This window comes from Bemisia tabaci, chromosome 1 (assembly GCF_918797505.1).
Source record: "Bemisia tabaci chromosome 1, PGI_BMITA_v3".
NCBI lineage: Eukaryota > Metazoa > Arthropoda > Insecta > Hemiptera > Aleyrodidae > Bemisia > Bemisia tabaci.
The window spans coordinates 60,633,336-60,660,237 of record NC_092793.1 but is presented as its reverse complement, the minus strand read 5'-3'; the positions used below and the strand labels follow the sequence as shown (position 1 = coordinate 60,660,237).

Below are 26,902 nucleotides of genomic sequence, written 5' to 3'. Positions count from 1 at the left end.
AACAATAACATTTTATATCAATGCTTTTAAAGTTTTTAAATCATGTCCGACCTCTCTCTAATTCGATCCTCTGTGCGGCGCTCAGTATCCAGATTGAGTCAAATTCTCTTCTTTTTTCAGGATCGTGGTTCACCGCCGAGAAACTCAACAACAACTCTAATAGTCACTGTCAATGATAACGATGATTTGAATCCAAAATTCACGAAAGACGTCTACAGAGTCCAAATACCTGAGTTTTACCCGATAACGGTAAGAAAAAGCAATGACCTATATCAAAAATTATTTATCCTGAGTTCTCTCATGTAAAATGTCATAATCACTCTTATATGTTATTTCAGTAAATAAATTGCACAGTACATTGTAAATATGTGCAGTGTCTAATAATTGCAAATCTATACGTACAAAATGTCACCTCTTTGCACAGGGTGCTTTTCGGTGAAAATGAAAACATTATTTGACCTTATTCATCGGTTTAATGGCAAATTTTAATTGTCACGCAGTCGTAAACAATTGCACATGCCACAGGAAGTGGTAACAGAATATTGGTATTCTGTTGAAATAAAGAGCATTTTAAGCGCGCTCGTACATAGATACGCCCCTTCCAAACGTGCTGGACGCAACCAACTGTACAATATATGTACGATTGTTCGAGTGTCACAAGCAGCACTGATTAATGCTCCCAGGTGGCACTTTTGAAGTGGCGGGAATGTCTACTTTTTTGTGTTGAATACGCTTGTTTTCAATTCCAGTGTTTCTTTCAGCTAATTAAGTAAAACACTTTTATTAAATTATAGATTTCTATTATTTTTGGTAAAAGACGTTTCGTCGGTTGATTCGATTGCGACTCCTTTGAGATTAACATTGACTAAATTAGAGTTTATTCACGAAACGGAAATAAATTGCCTCAAAGTAAATGTTTTTATTCTAAAAAATGACGTTACTCGCATTATAAAGGCGCGCGCCGCGCAAGTTAAAATTATGAAGTCAAAACGAAAAAAACCCGACGACGAAAAAACCAAAGAGAAAATCTGCAACTGATTGTGGAATCGTTCTTCCGCAAACGTCCTTAAGATTGGATGCACTGGTACCAAATCGTCCAGTAAAAAGCTGTGAGTTAACGTTATACCATAGAAATTCATGCCACATTTTTTCTTCAATCTGACAACGTGGCCTCCGTAAGCTGTGTCCCTTGCGGTAACTCTCATCTAATCGCTCTAAATGCCCAATTATCGCACTTCGGATCTCAGACCACAAAGATCGCCGTTGCTGCCAACCTTTGAGACAAAAGCGTCTGGCCCGGCTTGAAAATATCTTCGTCTGAGACCATTAGTCATCTATGCATTTCTGCAAAACTTTCCGGCTTCGGCGGCTCCGCCGCCAGCGGTGATAAAAATCGGACCTCCTCATCCTTGCTCTGACATAATTGAATCAGAGTAACAACACAATCGCGTAATAAGTTCCGCGCACAGAAAAAAGGTCTACGGGTCGTGGCGTGGCGTAAATTGCGCCGAAAGGTCCAGTTTCGGATGAAAATCGCCTCCGTCGCACTGTGGACCGGGTTGATGGGAGAGGTCGGACAAAATTTGGAAACTTTAAAAGCATTATAACTCCGTTTATACAAAAAAAGGGGTTTCGTTGGTTTCCTCGTGAAATTTCCTTCTAGACACACCCCTTGAAATTTGAAAAGTGGTGAAATAAACATCGAAATTTGCAGTTTCAGTCCAAAAGTTTCATGTCCTACCGCTCTGATTAACTCTATCCACTGTGCGTCGGGGAGTTAATGCCCGCTGTTTTTAACGGCTAACTCGGCGTAGTAACTATTCGCCGTCGGCTTACACTATTAAATGTTGTGCGTTGTGGCTTAGAAGTGTAGCTCCTCTTCAAATTTATCACTGTAGTGCCATCAATGTTCAGAAAATGGAGGCCTGCAGATTGCAGAAGTCATAATAAACTATGCACATGATTTTCCCCGTTATTTTTTTCCAATGTTGTATATGGAGTAGCCTCGCGGTACGTACCAGTACACTACCGCGCTAAGGAAGAACGCCGTATGAGACATCAGGCGTTGCCACATTTTTTTCCGACAGGTCTAGAATTATTAGAAAAATTTATGAATGTATCTCTTCCAATTTTGCGAAGAATTTCGTTCGTTATTTGATCTAAAAAGTTTGAACATTTCGAGTAAAAATATTCGTAACGTCCTTCAAAAATAAATATTTTCTGAGAGGGAATTTGGCAACATTCAAATGCTCTTACGGCGTTTTTGCTTAGCACGCGGCAGTACTGTTAAGATACAATGACCCTGTTAATATCTTGTAAGTGCACAAATCGGGCATTCACTAAAAGCGAAACTACTTGCAGTATTTCAGGGACGCTAAAATAACCACTCTTTTTGCACTTCCGGGGGTTAAAAACACTTTAATTGAAAGGTTATGTTGACCAAAGCACCTGAGATCAATCCATGGAGCCGTTTCCTGTAATTCGCCTGTCTGATCGAGGGACCATCTATGGAGCAGTGCGACAAGTGGCTCGTTCAACCTATAAATGAGGACTTTCCTGTAACAATAGCGGATGTGAAAAATTACCTTTTCGAAATTAACACATTCAATTAACTGTTTTGGCATCGAGAAAATTTTGAGAAAATACTTGAGATGTGATCTTCGAGAACTGTACATTATGCCAGAGCCAAACATATTACATTTTTGAGTGAACAAAACAGTTTTTTAAGCGTGTTTCTAAAAGGTAATTTTTCACATCCACTATTGTTACAGATAATTCTTCAAATGTGCATCTATATTTTGGAGACTTTAAACGCAGAGGTAGAAAAGAGAGCTTCATTAATAAGCTAAGCATTTGTCTTAGAAAATGCAGATTTATTGGTCGCTGATGATTTTGATAAATTTTTATCTTAGTTTACATGGTACTTTGGTGATTTTCAGGGGAGGCGAATTCACCAAGAAATCAAATTCGAGCCACGGATTCATGCGGAGGATCAAGACCGAGCTATCAATGCATCAATTCGCTACGATTTGATTGCTGGAAACGATCGACATTTATTTTCGCTGGATCTCAAAAATGGCTCTTTATTCCTCGAAAAAGAACTGGATGTGGATTCTCTCCCGGGCAGCACGTTTACACTTCAAGTGAGTTGTTCGAGTTCTCGCAACAATTATCTATCGTGTGACAAATGCACTAAAACCGCGTATTACTCGAGCTCATCTTCTCAGTCAAAAAGCAGTGGCGTAGCGTCTTTGCGATGTATCGATCTATCTGCCATTTAAACCTATAGAAAAGGATCGATAAACAGGGTGTTCGCAACGAACACCTTAATAGTGGTTTCTTTACCATAGCTTCAAATGGAGAAATATCGATTAATCGATCATTCACGCCTCGCCACTGTCAAAAAGATGCTAGTTTCAATTTGCGATTGCTCTGCATTGTAGTTTCTATACAAAATATTATATCTTAAATCTAAAGAGCGTACAAAAAGCTGTTCGACTGTGTTATTTACCGTGTCATTGGCAAAGATGTGTCAATATAGTTGGCCGTGTTTGCTTTGTTTGGGAGCGTTAAAGTAAAAAAGATAATATTTTAGTTTCTTCATATCCTCATGGCGTTATGTTTGCTGAGCTTATCAGTGCGATCTTTAGCAGTATCATGAAACTAGAAATTTGCTCAAAGTTGATTCTCATACATCGTTTTTAGATTGCATTTTCCACGTGTTCGTTTATTTTTTAACTTGATATGTTCATATTTTGTATGGTATAAAAGTAAAGTCATTGCTGGAGGAAAGTAAACGTATGTTTTATTTCCGCTTGAATATGCGCATTATGCAAGAATGCTAATGAGCGAGGAAGACCCGATGAGCTAACGGTGAATTTATTTCTAGCTCCACATAGTCAAAAACAACCGGTAATAAAACTGGACATACATTTTTGATCCGAGAATTTTTCAGCCAGGAACTTCGACTCATTCTCAGCTAATCCACTCTCTAACGCCATATTTTATTAGAGAAACCGAACGTTGAAGACCCACGTAGTACCGCGGATCATGAAATTTCAACACTAACACGTCAATCCACGCTGAATTTCTTTGAAACGAATCTCAGCATTTTCATCTAGTAGCATACAGTGTTATTTGAAGTAATGCTCTTCACTGAAAAAAAAGTAGTTAGCGTTGAGAACTAATTTGGTAAGTTCTCGCCAAGTAGAATCAAAATTAGGCTTCAGAACTAATTTATTGTACTGAAGCACCAATCAATTCGCTTCATACGCTGACTTGACTTTACTAGAGCGCGAACCAGAATTGGAAAACAGCACTAGCTGTAAAATTAGCGCTGTGGTAAGACAAATTCACCTTCGGGTCAAACTAATTCGCCCTCAACACTAACTGCCACATTGTCCGTTACATTTATTTAGTTTCGAAAAAGTGGCGTCGGTACAACAGCCTCAATCGCGTCAGCTCGTGAAAATCAATTAAAATGTGAAATTTCGGGCTCGTTTGACAATGTAAATACTCCCGGTATGATTTATAGTGTCCTCTCTTTCTTGAAAACGTTCGAAAGCAACATAAATAAACCTGTTAAGGTTAGAAATCGTCTGTTCGATTCAAAACGTAAACAAGCATGATATTCGTTGGAGTCGTCAATCTTCTATATTAAATTGCGATTAAAGCGTTCCGCGTTCAGTTTATATTTTACGAAAATCTGTGAACTTACTGCTTACTTCTATAGTTCGTGTTCTCCCGTAATTTCAAAAGAATATCTCAAGTGTTCGGACGAGATATGTTTATTCAGTGTGAACATTCGCTACCGTTTCATGTGTGAGTGTGTGTCTCTCTAAAGGATAATTCTGTCTACTTGCACATACCTATGGGATATTCCTTTCCTCTGTCGTTCATTTGGAACCGGTCAGTTGATTTTTACCTCTCATCTTTTAAGAAATCTTCTTTTCCTGAAAGTATTGTCCAGTTATCATTCGCTAAGCCGTTTTCTCCTCTCTCAGTTTTGAGGTTAGGTTGACCCAACCCTACCGAATGCGAATCAGAGTAGCGGAATTAGTTTCCAGCACTAATAGTGGTTAGTGTACAGAAACCAAAAATCATGTGTGTCCAAATCACACAATTTGAGTTAGTGTATAGAAACCATTTTTAGTCATCTGACGCTAACTCATTTTTTTCAGTGTTCGTAGATAATTTTCTGTCGCCATTTTTGGCATCTAAATTTTACGAGCAGCTTGCGAGTGATGTCTATAATTTACCCCCAATTTTACTCTTCACTGTTCAATTTTCCCCATTCGACTCAACTTAGAACCTTATTTTAAGCAGTGGCTTTCAAGCAATACTCAATTTTAAGCTACGCACTTTTCTTTGAAAAAAAGATGGGTTTTCAATGCAGAATGTTACATGAGAAGCCTTATCACTAGGGTATCTATATTTCCTTGGAATCATAAAAAAATCGCATTTTGAGAGGTATATATCGGTCCCAGAATGGAGTGCGGAAGATACTCAGGGCCTTTCTTGATTATTTGTTTATAGCTGTGAGGTATCGACTAAATCTTTCCGAGGGGAGGGATGGATGCCGTTCTTTTCTTGTCTCCTTTTAAAAAAATCTCCATGGCTTCCTTTTTCTTTTATTTGTAGTTAAGATGAACTCTGTAATAAAGTTTCAATTTATACTTCAAGCAGAATATTTTTCCGGTCAATAACTCAGTCGCGGAGTCATGTCGTGAATTCAAGTGTCCATACTGTCTCTGTAGTTTAAAAATTTGCAGTGCAGGAGAGAGGCAGAATATTAGAGCACCCAGACTCTCTTCAAGCTATTTTATTCTATAACAACAACGCAGTAATTAGTGTTGTAAGCATAATATAAACAAATCGTAAACTAACAACAGCAGAGTAGTTTATTACACATTGACACTGCATTTTTCCTGGTCAACATCTACTCACTCTTATATAGGTTGTAAGGTTCCGGGGACTTCTTGTTTTACTAATAAAATGCGAAACTATCTATCTATAAAACCAAGTCTCAACTCTGGTTCAGCAGAAGTCCCATCCGGTTGCATTCCTGTTTTCTCATTACTATGTTCCGTATTGTATGACCGCAGCGATGACCATTCAAATACCTTAGATGCGGCCAAACAGTGGCGTGGCGTGCTTTGCGATATATCGATTGTCATGCCATTTAAACCTATGGAAAATGATCGATAAACAGGGTGTTCGCAGCGAACACTTTAATAATCGATTCTTTACCATAGGTTTAAATGGAATAACAATCGATATATAGCAATTCACGCCACGCCACTGCGGCCAAAATAAATGTGCCGTTCTTTGCCGAAGCACTCGCGAATGTGCGTTTTTACATTTTGCCGGGTCTTTCTAAGATTTGACGATCGAGTGGTTTCTTGTATGGAGTGAACCTAGTTTCATTATTTTTATGATCTAACAACCGAGTTGATGAATAAAATGCGGTTTTAACGTGACCATGGTCGTACAAGTCATAGTTTTACTGTCACCATAAATTAAACATATTGAGCAGCATAGCTTGCTTCAGAAAAATGATATCTAAAAAATTATTTAAAAAAAAAAAAAAAAATATCAAGTTAGGATTGGAAAGGAGTAAGATGTAAAGTAGAAGACTTCAACCCGCTAGTTTGTTTTGAAATATTTTCAGAAGAGTTTTAATTATTTATCTAATTATGAGTACCTCAGAATCGGAGAAATTAACTTATTTTAAAGTACTTGGCATAAACCTTTGTTGGGCTTTTCTTCTTTCCTTAGTTTGTTCTAATTTTGAAAACACAATTTTAAGAACTTTGGATTCGGTGAAATACTGCAGATAATTGTTTCCCCCCCCCCTTTTTTTTTTCTTCGTAATAATTTGGAGACGAAGAAACGTAACATTTTGGGCCTTTGATGAATAAACTGACCTTTAGCTCTGGAGGCTCTTGAGTTTTACAGCGTATGTAACCAAATGTTTCGCCCATGCAAAGAACTCTTATAATGCAAGTCACTGAGTATTGTGATTAAATACTATGATCGTCAAATGAACGATCTCAAGTTTCAAGCGGACGTATTTCTACCATATGGAACTATGTGCATTATGACGTGAGCCCTGTTATGCACACATTCTTATGGGTCTCAGGGCTCATGTCATGCGTTTGGCAGAAATGCGTCCAATCAATCATGAAAAGTGTCTGATTATCAATTATGTTCGTTAGTTTTATTGATAGAAATTAGCTTTTGAGGTTCTCATCTACTTTTAGTAAAACCTATAATAGCTTCGACTGGACTTTGGTAGCGTTTTTCGCTCAGAGTCAATGTTTCTTATTGCGTCGTGGCAACAAGGACATATAAAATTGGTTTTTAAAACAGATACATTTGGTTTTTCTCTGTGAACTTGTCTTAATGCTTTTTCTCCTGCATTTCCTCCATTGCTTTAGATTCAAGCCTCCCAAATGGATAACCCACTCAAGGCTGGAATCGCACGTGTAGAGGTTGAGCTATTGGACATCAACGACAATCAGCCTCAGTTTGAAGTTGATGTCTACAACATAAGCATTGTTGAAAATCTACCGAATGGTTTCAGCGTGTTGCAAGTTGTTGCCACCGATCAAGACCAGGTAAAAATAGTTGCAATAATTTTAGTTTCAATCGAAAGTGGCTTGAAACCTCGGAACAATCTTCATTTTATTCAACCATCTCAGTGTAAAAAAGAAGAAGTTCGTATATTCATGAGCTAGTAAGAGGCTCCTCATCTCAGATATTTCAGAGAGCGGTCTTCAAGTATCTCGCAACTTTTTTTGCACGCCGAATATTAAAACCTCAACCGTGTTCCTTGCACTTTGTTTTATAATTGTTTTACGACACAGATCCCGCTTTTATGCTGAAATGAGTAATAAAACACGCTTCAAGATATTATAACCTAATGAATCATGCCGAAAAAAATCAGATATCAGACACGCAAAAGTCATTACCGTAATAATTAAAATTCAAGAGGATCATCATACCCCTTAAATATCTCTATTATAAGTGTATTGATGAGGCCACTGTGCTAGCAGCGCAGTTTTATGCTCCTGTTCCAAAGTAGAATTTTTCAACGGAAAAATAGCGATATCTTGCAATTAAGTTGCGATTTTTCCCTAATTTTTCGGCGATGAAATTGCTAAGATCATCAACATCTGAGCGCGGTTATCCTCGATATTGTTGGAATTTTATGTCTGTGAAATCGCGTTCGATAAATCGGAATTTCATCTTTATTCATCATGATTTTTCGTTCCACAATATTGCGATAAATCGCCGCCGATAATATTGCAATTTTATTGCAAATTTATGGGATGATATCGCAATTTAATATAGCAATAATGTATCCGATAATATTCCAATGAATTGACGTCCTTACAATCGTGATACATTTTCCGATCAAATCGCAACTTATCGCGATCATTGCTACTTGGGTTATGACATATTGAGAACTGTATTTGCGCTATTTTGTCACCACAAGTAACTCGCCGTCCAGAAAAAAGATCGTTTTAATATAGAGAGAAGTCATCCAGCATGATTCGCCTTCAATTCAGAGGCATGCATCTTTCGCGGCGTGTGTACAAAAAAGTAAGGATGAAGAATTAAGTGCAATATAAGTTACTTTCTTTGAAATTGCTATTCTCGTACCCCCTCCCCCCTATTTTCACGTAAGTGAGAGGAGAGCATTAAGAGTCTCTAATAAATTTTTACTTCTTCGTCCTCAGGGTGATAACGGCGAGTTCATCTACCATTTGGTTGATCCAAGTCAAGCTTTCAGTATAGACAGCCACTCTGGATGGCTGACCGTCCGGAATCAGGCGAAACTAGATCGAGAGACAAAGCCGTCTCTTGGTATGCGAGTTTACGCTAGAGAAAAACTCCCGTCTGTTGTATCCAGTAATTCTGAAGGGTAAGTTTTTCGCGTCAAAAAATGAATGCATAATTGAATACATTAATGAACACAGCAGCATAAAATAAAACAATGACAAAATTATGTTCGAGAAATTGCACAAGAAGTCGATCATGAAACAAAATTACGATGTTATAAAATAGGAAAATATTTACCACGACTTTTCTTTTAACTACATAATCTCGTAAGCTCTAGATTAACATTTCGTGATAACTTTTCAACATTCTCTTGGTTCCTAAATCATTTGAAATTTTTCAAAAGCAAGGTGAGTGAAAAACTGAGGAATTTATAATACTAATAAACATAATGTGTGACCTCATCTTTTGGAAGATTTCCCAATTTTTTATAGTTTGCACTCCTCTGTATCAACAAAGGATACTCATTGCTTGAATTTTCCAGGGACTCATTCGTGTCGGTGGAGGTGACTTTATTGGATGCCAATGACAACAATCCTGTGTTTGTTCCTACCAACTTGTACGAATTCTCAGTGCCATCAAATGCTCCCATCGGACAAGTCGTCGGAAGGGTAATGCTGTTTTATCAACTTGGTTTCGGAAAGCAGCGGATATGAATACTAGTCATTAAGTATGGGATACACACAGAGACAGATACACAGTTGAAAATTTCCGTGTTTAGTGTTACTCCGAGTTACTTTTTTCTGTGTCAGATCAACCGAAAGGACTTGGTTGCTTGGTGTTAATCTTTTCAAACCCTACTCTAAGACATCGGGGCACGAAGAATGAGTCCTGTGGAACTTATGTACTTTTGTTTTCCTCTCCACACTTATATAAGGGGATGTGACTCGCAAGAGGCTAGCGCATTGGATTACTGCTGATGCGATTCAGGTTCGATCTTGGCACCTGGCACCTGACTTTAACGAGGTCCCAGATTTTCAGCACAATGATTTGGTCACCATAAACCCAAAGATTTGGTCAATTTGACACAGAGAAAACCAACTCACAAAAAATCAACCAACAGCTTGTGTTACTTCGTGTTTTACTTCCTAAATTATCACAAAATTTAAGTTACTTTCTCTTACTGTGTATTTGAAAAGTCTCGTGGATGATCTGACAGAGCAAAATTCACAAGAGTCTAATCTATACTTTTAAACCCGTTCAATACATCCTCTTGATGATATTTCTTGCTATGCAGCTCTTCTTCTGTAAAGTCATAGAAACGCAATTTAGGATAAAAAATATTGAGCGAAACTGGTGGCGTTTTGCCGACAGCCCTAATATCTTTGCCCACACCAACTCCTCTCCACTGAGATTCTCGAATGTAAAGCAGTGATCTGCCCCAAAATCCGAACTGCAGCTGATTGTTGAAAATGATAGACAGAGCTATAGACAAAGAAGACATAAAGATTATGGATCGATCCTATCGGTTAAAATGGGTGGTTCGGATAGACTAAGGGAGAAAATGGTGGACTAACCGAAGGGTCTCTCAAGAGTCTCCGTTGGCAAGTCTATTACGTACATCCTTTGTCCATCGCAACCAACCACTTCCATCATTGGGATCCCTCCACATCGCTTTTGTCTTCTCTGTATATAGCTGTCTACTAATTTCAACAATCAGCCCGCTGCCGAAGTTTGAGTCAAGCATCTGAAGTACTTCTGTACATACCGGAGTACTACGGATGTTTGACCCGAACTTGGGCAGCTGGACCAGTGGCGTGGCGTGCTTTTCTATATATCGATTGATAAGTCATTTAAACCTATGGAAAAGTATCGATGAACAGGGTGTTCGCAGCGAACATCTTAATAATCGATTAATTACCACAGCTTCAAATGGGGAAATATCCATAGATCGCAAAGCACGCCACGCCACTGAGCTGGACCCCGCAAGTGGACCCGAAATGCTGGATGCGCAATCCGAAAACTTGAGAGATCCATGTGACCTCGACCGCGGGTCCCAGGCAGAAACTTTTCTCTGTGATAGATACTCTATAGCCCTGCATAGACGATCAAATTCCGAACCAATTCCGATCAAAGTAGACAGGCTGATGACTGGTGGTCACCATCTACCATCAAATTTTGACGGGCCGCACTTTTTTGTTCAAAGTAAGATCAGAACGGAGTGCCACCATTCATCATTTCCTGCCACAGGAAACATTTCTGCCAAGTTTTCATTTTACAATGAAGCAAATCAACGAGTTAAAGACCGATGACTCCCGACACTTTGATGCTACTTTGATCGGCATTGGTTCGGGAATTTGATCGTTTATCGACGCCTTATTAAGGAAGAATGTATGGGAATTGAGTTTGGTTTGTGGATAGGTGGAAGCTCGTGATCCGGACCTGGGTCGAAACGGGATGGTGCTCTACGACCTGCAGCGAGGGAATCTGTCCTCGACGTCGAAGCCGTTGCTCTTCTCGGTGGACGCCCAAAGCGGGAAGATCAGCGTGGCCGACTCGCCGCTCCCGCCCGGGCGCCACGCGCAGTTCGTCGAGGCCTCCGACCAGCCCGTCAACCCCAGCGAGCGACGCTACTCCCTCGCCGTCGTCACCATCGAAGTCACAGCCTCCGCAGGTCCGTCTCAACTTCTCTAACACACAGAATCATGGTGCATGCCATTCAAACAAAGGCAACACGAGAACCAAGGGACAGTACCGCCTAACCGCACTGGAAAAAAAACACATTGGATCTTGAGTTGAGACTCCTGAAAACATTGACAAGAAAAAATACTCTTGATTCAATCGGATTTTTGCTTGAATCAAAACGAAATCCGCTTAAATTAAGAGGCTTGGTTCTTGATTTAAGCTAGATTCTGATTGAATCAAGAGTAATTTTTTTTGTCGATGTTTTTAAAAGTCTGGACTCTAGATCCAATGTGTTTTTTTTTCCAGTGCGACAGTGGGGAATTTGCATGCAATTTTTTATTGTTTCATCTGAAAGAGCTTAAAGAGCTGATTTCACAGTCTTTTTCATAATTTTTTTCTGATATGGGAAATAGTATGAAAATAGATTTAAAAGTGAGAAAATGCACGGCCTAAAGACGTCATCTGGCGGCATTTTCCTTTTAAACACATGCATTTTAGCAGATTAGATAATTTTGTCATATCTTCTCCAATAATTTTTCAATTCATGAGCCAAGGGTATCCTCGTGTTCAGTTCACTCAGTATTTTCCACTTAAACACGAAATTCCTCAAATTTCATACACTTGCAAATTCTCTATTCGTCGTTTCCCTCACGAAAGGACGTATCTCCATTTCAATTTTTCCAAATTCCCTATTATATTGAATATTAACCAGAACAATCTCGAACATTTCTAACCAAAAATTTCCCTGATTTTTCCTGAGATTTCATGCAGAACTCAGAAAGTTTTGGATAATAATTGCACGGACACATTTTTGTAAAAGAAATGAATTGTTTTTGTCAATTTAGCAACCTTGGAATGAAGTTACATTCCTCCGTCCGGAAGGCGACAAATTTTGGCGATAATGGTAAAGCGCCTTTGCCGCATTTTTCAGCATTGAATATGGTAGCTGAAGCTGTTAGTTTTTCCAATTTCGCACGGAAACGCTGTAACGACGACGCTGTAAGTGTACAAATTGCAAATCTGACCTCAAACTTACAAAAATTGCGAAGTTTCTTTTTTGACCTGCAAAATCTTCAGTTTGCTTATAGGCGGTGTTGTTCCTCAGTTACCGCAGTATTTTTTACCGACAATCCAAGTAGTGTAATCGGCAAGACCGTTCCGAGGTCAACGCTGCTTTTTTTCATGGTCATGATTTATGAGAAACTTGTCAGACATAAAATTCGCCAGACCATGGCCTATACATTGCGGGCTGAATACTTTGAGTTATGCTAGCAAGCGAGTTTTTGCAAATTAGCTTAAAATTGCTATAACAACTGCCAAATTTAGTGGTTTTGAGAAAACCAAAAAAAAAAAAAAAAAAAAAAAAAAAAAAAAAAAAAAAAAAAAAAAATTCAATCATCTACAAGAGGACGACTGTGCAGTTTCTGTCCAAAATTTAGTTGCAAAATGTACGTCGGCAGAGGAAAAATTGGTGAATCAGTTAGAAATTTTAAGAAATACAATTTCCGATTGGAAATTTTGCAACGAAACGTAGTTATACGTTCTCGTCTGGGAGACGACAGATTGGTTACTCATATTGTTACAATCGTTGGCGTTCTAGTAATTTTCTATTCAGTAGGTTCTATGACCTCCCACAGTTTCTAATATTATGCTATGAGATACATTGAGAATGTCTAATTCTGGACTTCATTTTGTACTGCGTAATATTTTGTGCAAAACAATATTACGAATATCTTTCATGCGTTGTTTTAGCTTATAGAGTACCAACTTTATATTCCTTGATTAATTTACCAGGTGATGGGAGCAAAGTGCCCGATTTTATTGGGGCTCCGTACGAGTTTTGGGTCGGAAGTGATGTCCCTATCGGTACAAGTGTGGGACAAATACGTTTGAACAACGCCATAGACCACAATAAAGTCATTTATGATTTACTACACAGCTATCACGAAGGAGGTAAGTAAATATTTATCCGTCTGTAAATGATAAAAATGACTTTCTATGCTTCTCGTATTTTCTGTTATAATTCATACGACAGGAGTGTGTTAAGTTTTGATTTTTCGGAAACCATTTGTCTTCGGATGTTCGCTTAAGTTCACTCTCATGTTGATCACATGGTTGTTGTCTGGATCGTCTTGAAATGTTCATTTGAAAATTATCTACTATTTTTCAGTCAGTTCACTCGGTATGATTTTTCTCTCTTTCCAGTTCCTTTTGCCGTCGAAGAACGCTCAGGCACCATCACGGTGATCGATGAAATGCGAAAGTTTGGGCGGACTCTGTACGACTTTGAGGCAGTCGTTGCAGACGAAAAAGAAAACACGCTGGCTACGAATGTTACAATTCATATAGTCGAGTCAGAATCAGGGGTGCCTTTCTCGAGGTAAGAACATTACATCAGAAAAAAACAGGAGAAAGCCCTATTCGAAAGAAGTAATGGGCTGCATGATAATTATTGTGATTAATCGTTCCTGTCAGCTAACATCTTTCTTACCGTTTGATAAATATATGGTAATTTTGAGATATCGGCTTACACCTACAGTTTCGCGAGGGTCATTTTATGAAAGTTCCAGACTACTACAATGAAACTAAACTGAACACTACTAAAACCACAACACTAGCTGCAATTGAGCCGGAAGAATTTAACTGTTTTTATGCATTTCATTCGTATAATTTTTACTGCTTCAATTGAAATTTCAAGTTCGAGAACATCTTTAAAAAGCATTTAACCAAAAAGATAATAAGTCCATGGTTTAGTTTTTCTTTTGAGAGACTCAGTAATGTCCATATCTATACTCGTAAGCAGTTTTTATATCATTCTCAAAACAGAGATGAAAATCGGATTCATTTGGGAAACTGGTGTAATCCGAGCAAACTAACATTTTCTGACAAAATTGTAACGTAAAGGAATAGTTATAATGGTATATTTTTGTAACTACAGGAAAATGTATTAACGACGAGCGTGCCTTCTCAAATTTAATGTCAAACTTCTCTCTTAGGGAATCAGAAGAAGAAAACCTCCAAAGTAACTTATGTGTCACAGAAAAAAAAAAATGTTAATCAAAGTTCTCATTGAAAATTCAAACTTGTCCTTGTTTATCCAGTTGTACAGGAGATAAATTTTTAAACTTAAGTTTACTGGTAATCAGTGGTATTATGATATTCCTCAAACATTGTTTAGGACTAGCACAGAACCAATCACCATGGAATTCAAAGTTCGCGAGAATCTGTCTGGAGCGTTAGTTGGTCAGCTAGTCAAAGGTGGTGGGAGATCAAAAATAGATAGGTTTGGAAACAAAACGTCAGAATCCACTCGATGGAGAAATCAAAGGTTCATCATCGCCAGCCAACCGGATGTCCTCGAGCAGTTCGCGATATCACAAGACGGCACAATATACACGCAAAAAGGGCTCGACAGAGAAACAAAAGACACATATCAATTGACCATCATCGGTGAAAACGGGAATGGAATTGTACGAGGAGGAGAAATTTATCAAGTAAGACACAGTCTTTGATAATTTTTAAAAAATTTTCTTCGTCGGCTGATCTTTTTTAGGCTGCTTTCAATATATTCCTTCTGTTACGTATGTTCATGATTTTAATTTTTTTTAAATAAAGGTAGGATAAGAATAAAGAATAAGAATAAAGATAAAGATTTCTTTTTTTTTTAAAGGGACGTAATCAATATTTATCATTTTCACATAGCTTGTGAGCCAAATGTTTTTCTTAAATCCGTTCAAAATTTACGTTGTTAAGAATCTGAGATGTTTTATTAAAAGCGGCGGCACTATTTTATTCTTCGCAACCAAGAAAGAATTAACTTTGAAGAGAAATAGGACCAAGTTCAGCGCCTCGGTGAGTATAACTTACCGTGCCCTCTTGCAAGTGAAATTGTATCTCTTCCGTTTGAAGGCGATATGAAAATGATCACCTATTCAGCTAACTTCATTGTAACCAGTCCTCTTACCATCAAATCAGAGCACATCTCTCCGACATCGAAGGAAAATATTCCTCAGGATATGAATATTTCAATGTTTTGCGGGTTAAACATGTGATGAAACTTATGCTCAACGCCGTCTGCATTATTTTTGGTTTGCACCTTGTAGGAATTGACTTAGTGAATTTAAAAAAAGTTGTTTTTCATCTTCTTCAACTTCAACTACACGAAATAAATTAGTTAACAGGCTCACCCAACTAATTTCTAAAAGCAGCATGCCTTCAAATTTAAGTTGTTTTGTTTTTTAATTTGTCGCTGTTATGGCGGCATTTTTAATAATTATCCTTCTATTTGAGTGTATTTTTGGGTTCAAAGATCTTGTTTTCTTTTCATGTAAGTGATGCAATATCTGTCTTTCTCTCCTGAAAATAGGTGAAAGTGCACGTTGAGGACGAAAATGATAACCCGCCAATGTTCGATCGGCAGTGGTACAAAGGCTCTGTGAAAGAAAACGTGATAGCACTCTCTGAAGTTAAAATGGAGGAGCCAATTAAAGCTAAGGACGCAGATATTAATGGCAATGCGCAGTTCAAAATGAGTCTCCGAGGGGAGGGTAGCGAGCTGTTTATTTTGGATCAAACGACTGGCAATCTTTGGTCAAGAGTGACGCAAGCCTAGATCGAGAAGTGAAAGACTCCTACACCTTGCGTATCATCGCCAGAGACAAAGGTAATACCTTTTTTTTTCTTTCTAATACGTACCTATAAAACGCTTTGACTTACATATCAGTATTCAATTTCTTCTTTCTAGGACATAGATGAAAGAGAAAATATTACTTTTTAGGGGTTTTCGTTCATCAGATCAGCCTGTAGGGCCGGATTAAGGGGGTGGCCACATGGGCCGCGGCCCATGGCGGCAAATCTAAGGGCCGGCAAAAATTTGCAATTTTTTAAAGTGTAGGTATAAAAAAAAATCGGATTTAGAAAAAAAATTACGAACGAGAAAAGGCGACAAAATCTCTCATTTCCTATAAGAGTATAGTAATTTCTAATTTTGTCGTCTCTGAGTGATTCAAGAAACAGCACCTTTAATTAGTTGAGTTAAGAGAGAAACCAAACATCGACGGTGAAACTACCAAACCACGTATCTCGTTTGCGGTGTTTAAAAATCTACGCTCACATTTTATTTTTTTGAAGTAGACCAAATCAATATCATTCCTTGAAATTTTCACGGAATTTCCTCCGCACAAAGAGGAAAAATCACAGAAATTTTCAAGACTGGATGTTAAGTAGTTTTTCATTTAAAAAATAAAGTATGACAGGAAGTCTGCGACGTCGCAAACCGAGATACGTGGTTTGGGAGTTTCACCGTCGACATGCAATTTGGCCCGGAACGGCGCGACTTAGAGGGAAATGATGAGGACTTAAGATGAAAAGGAGCAGCCCTCGGCGCGGCGATCGGCATGTAATACATATTAGCGCCTACAAGGCTGCAGTCATTGTGGTCAGCGTGAAATGGATAGCGCCTACAAGACTGCGTGAATACTTCACGCATTGCACCAAACACAGTGCGGTCATTGCGGTCAGCGTGAAATGGATAGCGCCTACAAGACTGTCGGAATACTTCACGCATTGCGCTAAACACGGTGCGGTCTGCGCGGCGCGGCGGCGGAAGTTAAAATCGTTGAACCACATTTATGTTTGTTCTTTCATACTTTTTTCGTTCATTTCTTATGAATAGAAGGCCTTGTCCACACAGAGATAGGTTTACGAAACTTAACTTTCGCGCAAAGTTCTGTGAACTTATGCTAGTAGTGTTGACGGGGTTTTCCCAAAAAATGTGTTCAACACGAGTACATGCGTCTTATGCACCCCTCCCCTGCTGGCACGTTCACTTGATGGTGATTATTGAGTTTCAAAACGAATGAGAAGGGGCGGCAAAATATAGGCGGCCCAAGGCGGCAAGTAGGTGAATCCGGCCCTGAAAAGGAGTGCAGAGTAATTGAACCGGTTCTTGCAATAGCGTACCATTTTCTTGTACGTCTTTCAACATTGCAGCTGGCAGTGCTTTTTTCACACCACTGATTTTCAAATTGTTAAACGTACTTTAGGCGAACAAGGAGGTAGAATAAGGCTGAATCTACACTATTCCAAGGGGAAAGCACGGCCAAAACAGTGGCGGATCAAGCAAATTGGCAACATTGTTTTTTCTACATTTAAACCTATGGAAATGTAGTGATTTTTGTAGGGGCCAGGTGCAGGTGCTCCGACAAGAATCGATTATTTGACATAGGTTTAAATGGAGGAAATCCTGTGTTGCCAAATCGCTATATCCACTCCCGGGACAAAAAATTCCGAAAATTTGAGCTCTAATGCGCATCATTGCAAGACTCAGGGAAGGGAGGGTTCATCTCAAGTTACATTGGAATATTTATCTGGGCACGCCCAGGGATCTGTAAAGTTTTGGGTCTTCTTAGATCTCATCGGTAGATCACATATTCCTTAATGGGTACGACTTACAGTCGGGCAACATTTATATAGTGTATTTTCTTCTCTACTCAAGTAGCCGTGATTGCGATAAGTTGCAATTTGATCGGAGAATGTCTCGTGACTTTATGGACGTCGATTTATTGCCATATCATCGGATAAAAATTTGCGATACATTGCGATTTTATCGCGGAATTGTGCGGTAAAATTTTGCTTTTATCGATGGCAATTCATTGCAATATCATCACAAAATCTTGATAAATTGAGGTAAAATTTCGATTTTATCAAATACGATTTTATAGACATGAAATTGATGATCCTAGCAATTTTATCGGCGAAAATCGTAAGGATTTGCAACTTAGTTGCAAAATATCGCGATTTCTCTGCTAAAAAATGCCACATGGGTAGAAGGGAACTTAAGAGATTTTTACGATGGAATTGCAGGGAATCTGAGTTCGGAGGCCCGGGTGACGATCTCGATCGAGGACGTGAATGACAACGCACCGCGCTTCGTCCAGATGATCGTGCACCAACGCGAGGGCGTGGACGTCATCAAAACGACGTCGGACGGCACCAACAACCTCAACGTCGTCTCCGGCAATTCCACCGTCCTCAAATCCCGGAAGAACCTCTTCAAGGAGCCTTCCGTCCCGGTCGTCCTCATCCCTGAGAACATCCCCGTCGGCACGAACCTCCTCAAGCTCAACGCCGTCGATAAGGATATCGGCGAGAACGCTCTCATCACCTACTCCATCAACAGCGAGACCGTCACGTCCGACGGGGCCATGCCCATGAAGAAGCATCTCGCCCATTTCACCATACACCCAGCCACCGGCGAGCTATCTATCGCCAGTTTCCTCCCACCAGGTATCTAATATTTAATCTTTATTTTCTAATCCGCCTCCGGAATAGAGACCTCAGCGCTAAGAAAACTAAAAATTGAGTCATCGATGTAATTACGTGGAGGAGTATTTGAAAATAAGAACTAATTGACACAAAGCATGACAAAAAATCTCAAAAACAGATCGGTTATGATTGTTTAAAGTTTGAAGTTTAAAGTTTAAAAAACGAAGTTTTAAGAAAAAGTTACCTGACGTTTCAATCTGCCCTTTCTGTGGCTCAAACAAGGTCGCAGGCTTTTGAAATCGCTCTTCGGCACTAAAATGAGAAAAATAGTAGTGACGCGATAAGTTGCAATTTTATTGGAGAATGTATCGCGATTTCATCGACTACGATTTGTTGCAATACTATCGAACAAAAACTCGCGATAAAAGACAAAATATCGATTTTATCAAACGCAATTTTATAGAGATGAAATTGCGACAAGATTGAAGATAATCGCTCAGATGCTGATGATCCTAGTAATTTAATGTCAAAAGATCGTAAAAGAAAATTGCAACTTGATATCAAAGTATCGCGATTTTTCCGTTTCAAAATGCTCTTGAGAAGTGTTACAGAGTGGGTCTAAATATTCATTTCAGTCGTAACGCCAGGATTCTGCATCCGATATCACTCATCCTTTGCAGCGAGTATTTGTGAGGTAGCGCCCTTTCCCTTAGGCGCGTCACGTACTACAAGCACGCTTTCATATGGCGGGTATGTTTTCCTCTCTAATAACTCTTCGTTCCAGAGACATGAGATCCTCTACTGGTATATTGGCAATGGTGGAAGCTTTTACTTTCGGGACCTCAGCATTCTGCTATTGACTTACCTACATGGTTGATGTTTAGCAGCGTATTGGCGAAGTTTGAGAAACTCGTTTGGCTCATGACGTCACCCGAAGCTCATCATCCACAATGTAGATAGGTTAACAGCCGAAAAAAGAGTGACTATTTTTGCTCCGTTACAATTTGTCCATAAGGAGGTGTTGAATCCCCGAAAGTAAAAGCTTCCACCTGTCGCCAAGAGGCCGGTGGAGGGTATCTTGTCTCGCTTCTTTGGATGTTTTTTTTTTACCTCGAGTCCCTTTATACTGAGAGTCAAGACAATGAGAATCCATTTCTGATTGGTTCCCGTATTTTAGGCTTTCACAGTGTCAAAAACGGGAATAAAGATTACATTTTCACCGATTGCAAAGATTATAATCTGGAATGGACCAGGGAATTACGGGTTCGGCAAAGAACAAACGGAATGAGAGAAGGAACGAAGAGAGGAATTTGAGAATGGGCCGATCAAAGATTACAAAAAACGTTCAATTTCTGTAATCTTTATTCCCGTTTGTGAGTCCATGAGGGAGTGTTGTCTTGACTCTCAGTATAAAGGTACTCTATTTGTACCATAGAGTACATAGAGTCGTAATGTAATTGGGAGAGCTGGCGCCACTTTTAAGCATTTTCCATGTCCCGAATTCCGAGACTCCTGTGTGACGCCGGGTCACTTTTCCGATACATAATCGATTGTTTGCGATACACGGGTACCCGGCCATCCGATGACAACAACAACAACAACAAAGGAGATAGGAATTACCACGTATTCCACACCGCCATTTTGGATCGAAAATGTATCGAAAAAGCGACCCGAACTCGGCGCACACCGGGCTCGGAATTCGTCGAGCAGAACATGGAGCCACCCCCCATTTACATTACGATTCTATGTACTCTATGATTTGTACTTAAGCTCATCTATTCACGAATATTTTTCCCAGAAACGGAATTCCGGCTGAACATCTCAGCGACGGACTCGGGGGATCTCTCCGGGCACACGATCATCAAGATCTACGTGAAGGACGTCAACGACAACGCGCCGGTGTTCACGAAGCCGTGGTACGACTTCACGATCCCGGAGGGGACGTACACGAACCACCTGCTGGGGCACGTGGCGGCGACGGACGCCGACTTCGGGGAGAACGCCAACGTGACATACGCCATCCTGCAGAAGCACGAGAGCGGGGCCGCCCTCCCGTTCGCCATCACCGGCGCCGGCGGGATCCTCATCAACGGGGAGCTCGACCGCGAGACCACGCCGTCCTTCCTCCTCAGGGTCATCGCCCAGGACAACGGACCCCTCAACACCCGGCTCAGGACCACCGTCGATGTCGAGGTCCACGTCGCTGACATCAACGACAACCCGCCTGTCTTCTACAGTTACGACAGGTGAGTTCCACCGTCTTCAGGCAAATTTTCGCCAGTGGATTCGGTCAGTAATTGACAGAGATGGACTTCTGGCGTGGATCCGCTGGTATTTCCAGAAAGGATCGCGTCAGGAATGAGACGGTACGGGAGATCATGGATGCCAAGCAGACCATCGTGCACGACATTATGACAAAACAACTCATTTGGTATGGTCATGTCCAGAGAATGGCAGGAGACAGGTTGCCGAAGAAGGTCCTTGACTGGGTTCCTCCTGAAAGAAGACGCAGAGGGCGCCCAATGAAAGGTTGGAGGGAAGGGATTGAAGCGGAAATGTTAAGGTGCTCAATCCCCCAAGAGTTGTGGTTTGAAAGAGAGCAGTGGAGGTTAGGAGTCGTAGAGCGCGAGGGAGTGCTGTAAAGCGACTTATATGTATGTATGGATTCGGTCAAAATTCATGGGCGGAACTAGGAATTTTCTTCGGGTGCAAGGGGGATATAGATTCTGGGCTAAGAAGGGTCTGGGGGACTCCTCCAGCTGCAGAGACCTCAAGACTAATTAGTAGATTGAGTCCTTGACATTCTTTGGAAGGGGTCAAGCATAGCACTATGGTCTGGGGGCGCCGAATTGTGGCCATAAATCAGGAAATGATCAGAATATCATGAAATTTGGTGTACTTATGTTTTTTGGGTCGCTGAATTCAAATTTGACCTTAGTTTTACAAAATTCTTAAATCCAAGATGGCGGCAGGCCCTTGAAACCAAAAAATTAGAAGAAAAGCCAAAATATGATTAGAATACCAAATTGAATGTCAGTTTAATGTTTTGAAGGTTGTCTCACTATAATATGAAATCTATTTTTCAATGATCAAGAGGTTATCAGGGCAGAAGCCCCAAAAATACGTATTTAATCCAGAAAAATAAGAGGAGAAGAAATGATTGAAATTGAATCAAGTCAGTACTGTGTTTTTCGGTCTATTGATCCTGACTGGAGCGTGTTAAAAAAATTGCACATTCAATATGGTGATATTCGTGTTAGCAAGACATATGGCATTAGCCCTTTAGGGCGCCCCCTCCCCGAACCAAAAATTGTCCCTAAAAATTTTCATTTCTAGCGATTTTTTAAAAATAATTTACTCTTTGATCATCAAACCCTGCTAGCAAAGTTTTCTAGATATACTCAATACTACTTAGACCTAAATAGCTTTGACATTCTTATACTCATTGGAGGCTGTCAACCATTCTGCGCTGATTTTCATGGTTAGAATTATTATAAAGATTCTAGGCCTAATGAATCGTGGCCAAAAATCCGATTTTTGAAAGTACGAAAATCTGGCAATCGAGCATATAATCCTTATCTACATCCTTTAGTAGGTGTGAAATGACCTATCAAACCTTCTGTAATTGTTTTTACGATCAGATACATGGTGGCGAACTTCACATCCTCTAGGTAGGTAAACAAACGTGAGAATTTAATGTGCACGTTATCGTGTCTTGCCTTGTGTCGTTTGGTGATAAGTTGGCGTAAATCCCCGATCAAATATGGAAAAGAAAGGTGAAAGTAAGTACTTTTTGATGGTTTAATCGTTTTTATTATTAAGATTAATTTTATGATCACCATGAGACTCCAAAGTTTTGTCCTAATTTAGGCAAAAAATTGCCTTCACCTTAAGTTTTAGTTACCAGTAACACGAGGTAACACGTTCTCATTTGTGCAAAAATGTTGCTCATATGTTCCTCTAACAGCATATCATAGGTTTTTTTGCATCTTTTTGCCTCTGGGGCCTTCAGACCCAGACCCAGATCAGACCCTAAAACCTTGCGGATTACCATTCTCGGGTTGCCTAGCCAGAAATTGAACTCGGAACCTGTTGATCTTAAAGCCAGCACTCCAACCACTACGCACCACAGCGGGCCGAGTTAATAAATTTGTATTATGTATACAGGCTGAAGAATAAAAAAAAAAAACCTAAGTTTTATCCACCAATTGTCGTTTTTCCGGAGAAAATATTATTTTGCTTAAAAATGAGGTTTTTTGCAAAAAAATTTATTTTCCGGAAATCTGGCAAGTGCTGGAAAAAAACTGATATCATTTTCGGATTCAGCAGCCAAAAATACATATGATTCACCCTATATCAAACGTTGACCTTGTCTCATCTCTCTTATCTCCTTCTGCAATGAAATCAGATTGCGCAGAAAATCGTATAAGTCCTTCACTAAAATGACCAAAAAAGGCCCCAGACGCAAAAATACGCAAAAAAACCTGTAATATCCTGTTAGAGGAACATATGAGCAACATTTTTGCACAAATGAGAACGTGTTACCTCGTGTTACTGGTAACTAAAACTTAAGGTGAAGGCAATTTTTTGCCTAAATTAGGACAAAACTTTGGAGTCTCATGGTGATCATAAAATTAATCTTAATAACAAGTTGGTTTTTGCAATCGCTAGCGATAGCAATATTCGTCATGGGAACTTTTGCTTCTGGGATATGAAAATTTTAAGGTACAGTTCGTTTGTAGTATCTTCAGGATTGAAGGGGCTATGTAATTTTGTGTCGACATCTCTTTTTTAACATTTTTAATTTTTTTTCTTTGCATACAAGAAAGCTGTTATATTTACCAATTATTTATTTTCGTTGGATTATGTATGGTTTTCGGAAGTTAACGCATTTAACTTTCAGTTTCGTTTTTTCGGCGTAAAGTATGATATTTTTATTCTACGCATATGCCCGAATACGCATCATAAGTGACCTATGTGCTTCCTAAGTTGCCATTTTTTTCATTCAAATAGATGTAACTGAAATGTTAGATGTGTACTACCTATACTACTTTCATGTCATTGCTTTATTTATTTATTTATTTACTTTTTGCGTAGGTATAAATTGTTATTTTTTGCTGAATTTTGGAGAAAATATTGCTTTAAGAACGTGGAATGTAAATTAATTTTATTGAAAAAAGAAAATACCATCATTAATTTGGGCGAACAGAGAAAATATACATCAATATTTGGGTCAACATCTCCCTGATTATATAAAGGATGAATATATTAGTATTTCTGTATCAAAAAACTTAGCTTTTGTCTTCAGAGATACAATGATTCTAGTCCCAGTCAATTTGTTGTATTGAAAAAACAAAAAAACAAAAAATAAATAAAAAAAAAACAACTGAAATGTTAGACATACTATTTTCATGTCTTTCTATTTGTATCAATAGGTACTTTTTGCTTAACTTACGAACGTTGAATGCAAATTAACTTTATTGAAAAAAGAAAATAACGTCATTAATTTGGGGGAACATGTGGCTGATTATATGAAGGAGGTATATTCCAGTATTTTTGTTTAACATATTAACTCACGAGAAAATGTTCGTACATTTATTATCTAGTATTAATTATTTTTTGATGATTGGTCTAAAACATTCAATACAACCATTAAAAATTAATTCCCATCGCCGGGTATCGAACTCCTGATCACCTATTGCCCGCACCTTATCAAAAATATGGGGCGCCTCAGTCAACTAGGCTATCACAGATCAGCGACAATGTGGGAAAAAATAGCATTTAAAAGACTCGGACAATGGGCGGGACTTATTACAAGAGTTGTCCTTGAGCGATTCGGCGATTCGCGTCTTCGTAGCTTCTGGAGAAATGAACTAAGCGCCTTTCTCTGTGAGACATTGTTTGCCTATGCTATCATGTGTCTCAAGGTTCATATCAGCAGGCATTTGCCATCCCGGCAGTAAGCTGAGGCAATATTTCTGTATTCATGGAATAAATCCATCAATCGAGTTCTGATTTTGGCTCATATATCCGTAACGGGTCCTCCAGAGCAATTTTCCACCTTGCACAATAGTTATAATTTCTTTATTTCTATTTGTAAAATTTGAGGTGGGATAATGGCGGCTTCTCAAGAGCAACGAGGTAGGCGATCTTTTGCACCAACGAACAGAAAACTGATGGCGAAAAATAGCCAATGAAAACCTCCCAAAAAAAAGAATTTGCCTGAAAACGGAACTTCGTGGTTCTGCGCAGATTTACCAGTCAGACACGACATCTCAGGGTGGAAAAAAACTCGCTGAAAGCGAATTTTAGAAATCAACACAACTTGACGTAGAGACATGATTGGCTAAAAAATACAACGGTTTTTGATACATCGGAAAATCAACCAAAAATCGGAGACTGGGCGAAACGCTCAAGGTCGCAGAGGTATAGGGAATCCCATAGCGAAAGCAACGGAACGATTGTAATATCATGGGGAACTCCGTTCCCATGACAATAAAAACGATTAAACCATCAAAAAGTACTTACTTTCACCTTTCTTTTCCATATTTGATCGGGGATTTACGCCAACTTATCACCAAACGACACAAGGCAAGACACGATAACGTGCACATTAAATTCTCACGTTTGTTTACCTACCTAGAGGATGTGAAGTTCGCCACCATGTATCTGATCGTAAAAACAATTACAGAAGGTTTGATAGGTCATTTCACACCTACTAAAGGATGTAGATAAGGATTATATGCTCGATTGCCAGATTTTCGTACTTTCAAAAATCGGATTTTTGGCCACAATTCGGCGCCCCCAGACCATAGTGCATAGGGGGGATGGCCGCCCCCCCCCCCCTATTCCCGCCCATGTCGAAGTTTTTGACTTCCCCCTTCCTGCTAAAGATATCAGTGCAAAAATTCAAGATCGTGTATCATTTGAAAAATGTAAAATCGGAGTGAAACTCTAAAAACAGCCCAATGAAAAAACTAATTTTTTTTAGTATGCTTGACGGACGTCAGACTTTCAAGCCGAGCTTGGGACGTGAGACCTGACCATCAGTCGTGCCGTAACTGGTCATCTCGAGAGTAGACTGGAAACCCTACTCGCGGTGTGCCAATTTTTTCATAATAGTCCGAGAGCCAGACGACTTTGAGTGACAAACTCGGGATACATGTTTTGACCCCCTAAATCGATAGCCTTGCATGCACTGAAACGGAAAATTTTTGTCTGCCGCCCTCTAGCCTGTGCCATCACCCTCATCTAGGCCCTCAAAGTGGTCCAAAAAACACCATCTGGTGACAAACTCCTGACGCTCGGCAGACAAGTCTATTATTAAAGATCATACCCAGGGTGACTAGAAAAACTTTGTCTGCCGCCTTCTAGCCTGTGCCATCACCCTCATCTAGGCCCTCAAAGTGGTCCAAAAAACACCATCTGGTGACAAACTCCTGACGCTCGGCAGACAAGTCTATTATTAAAGATCATACCCAGGGTGACTAGAAAAACTTTGTCTGCCGCCTTCTAGCCTGTGCCATCACCCTCATCTAGGCCCTCAAAGTGGTCCAAAAAACACCATCTGGTGACAAACTCCTGACGCCTAGTGTGGTTGCAGATGTACTCCTGTGAGCAGCTTGTGTAATAAAGTTTGAATGATACATCATTCTCTTCGTTTTTTCGTGTAGAATCCGATTTTCGATGTTGTCAAGTCCAAAAATGATGCTGGTGCCCCCAATTCAAGATGGCGCCCAAAATGGCCGCCCCGGGGGTCAAAATTCCAAAATTTGAGAATATTGTCGAGTTTGGTATCCATTTATATGTAATTTTGGTCGTAGAATTCATATCTGGTGTCAAAAAATAATTTCAACCCCTTAGGGTCCGTCAAATCCAAGATGGCGGCCAAAATTTCAACTTTAATGATAATTACCCAAGATGCACCTTTCACTGTCGAATGACGTGTCTTCATTTATGTTAATTAGGTCAGAAAACCTACAAGGGAGGTCTACAATGCCACTGCACCCTATGGAGGGCCAGGGTTCACCCCCTCCTACCCCCAATATGGCCGCCGCGGAGGGCATAAATAGTGACATTCTCTCAGAACGTCATAGTAGGTGTCCATTCCTATGTAATTTGAGGCGTAAATTCCAAATTTCAAGTCATAAATCGCAAATGTGAGACT

General features: G+C 39.6%; 1 protein-coding gene across 1 annotated transcript in view; it reads left to right on the top strand.

The window, feature by feature from the left end:
* Positions 1-26,902, top strand: part of Cad89D (cadherin 89D) — a 144,700-nt gene that overhangs the window by 102,203 nt on the left and 15,595 nt on the right. The window contains 13 exon segments of the mRNA XM_072304631.1: positions 121-249; positions 2,940-3,143; positions 7,440-7,619; positions 8,745-8,929; positions 9,329-9,455; positions 11,206-11,458; positions 13,264-13,422; positions 13,675-13,849; positions 14,648-14,963; positions 15,836-16,052; positions 16,055-16,132; positions 18,334-18,756; positions 20,534-20,981. Coding sequence (XP_072160732.1) covers positions 121-249; positions 2,940-3,143; positions 7,440-7,619; positions 8,745-8,929; positions 9,329-9,455; positions 11,206-11,458; positions 13,264-13,422; positions 13,675-13,849; positions 14,648-14,963; positions 15,836-16,052; positions 16,055-16,132; positions 18,334-18,756; positions 20,534-20,981 — 2,894 coding nt within the window.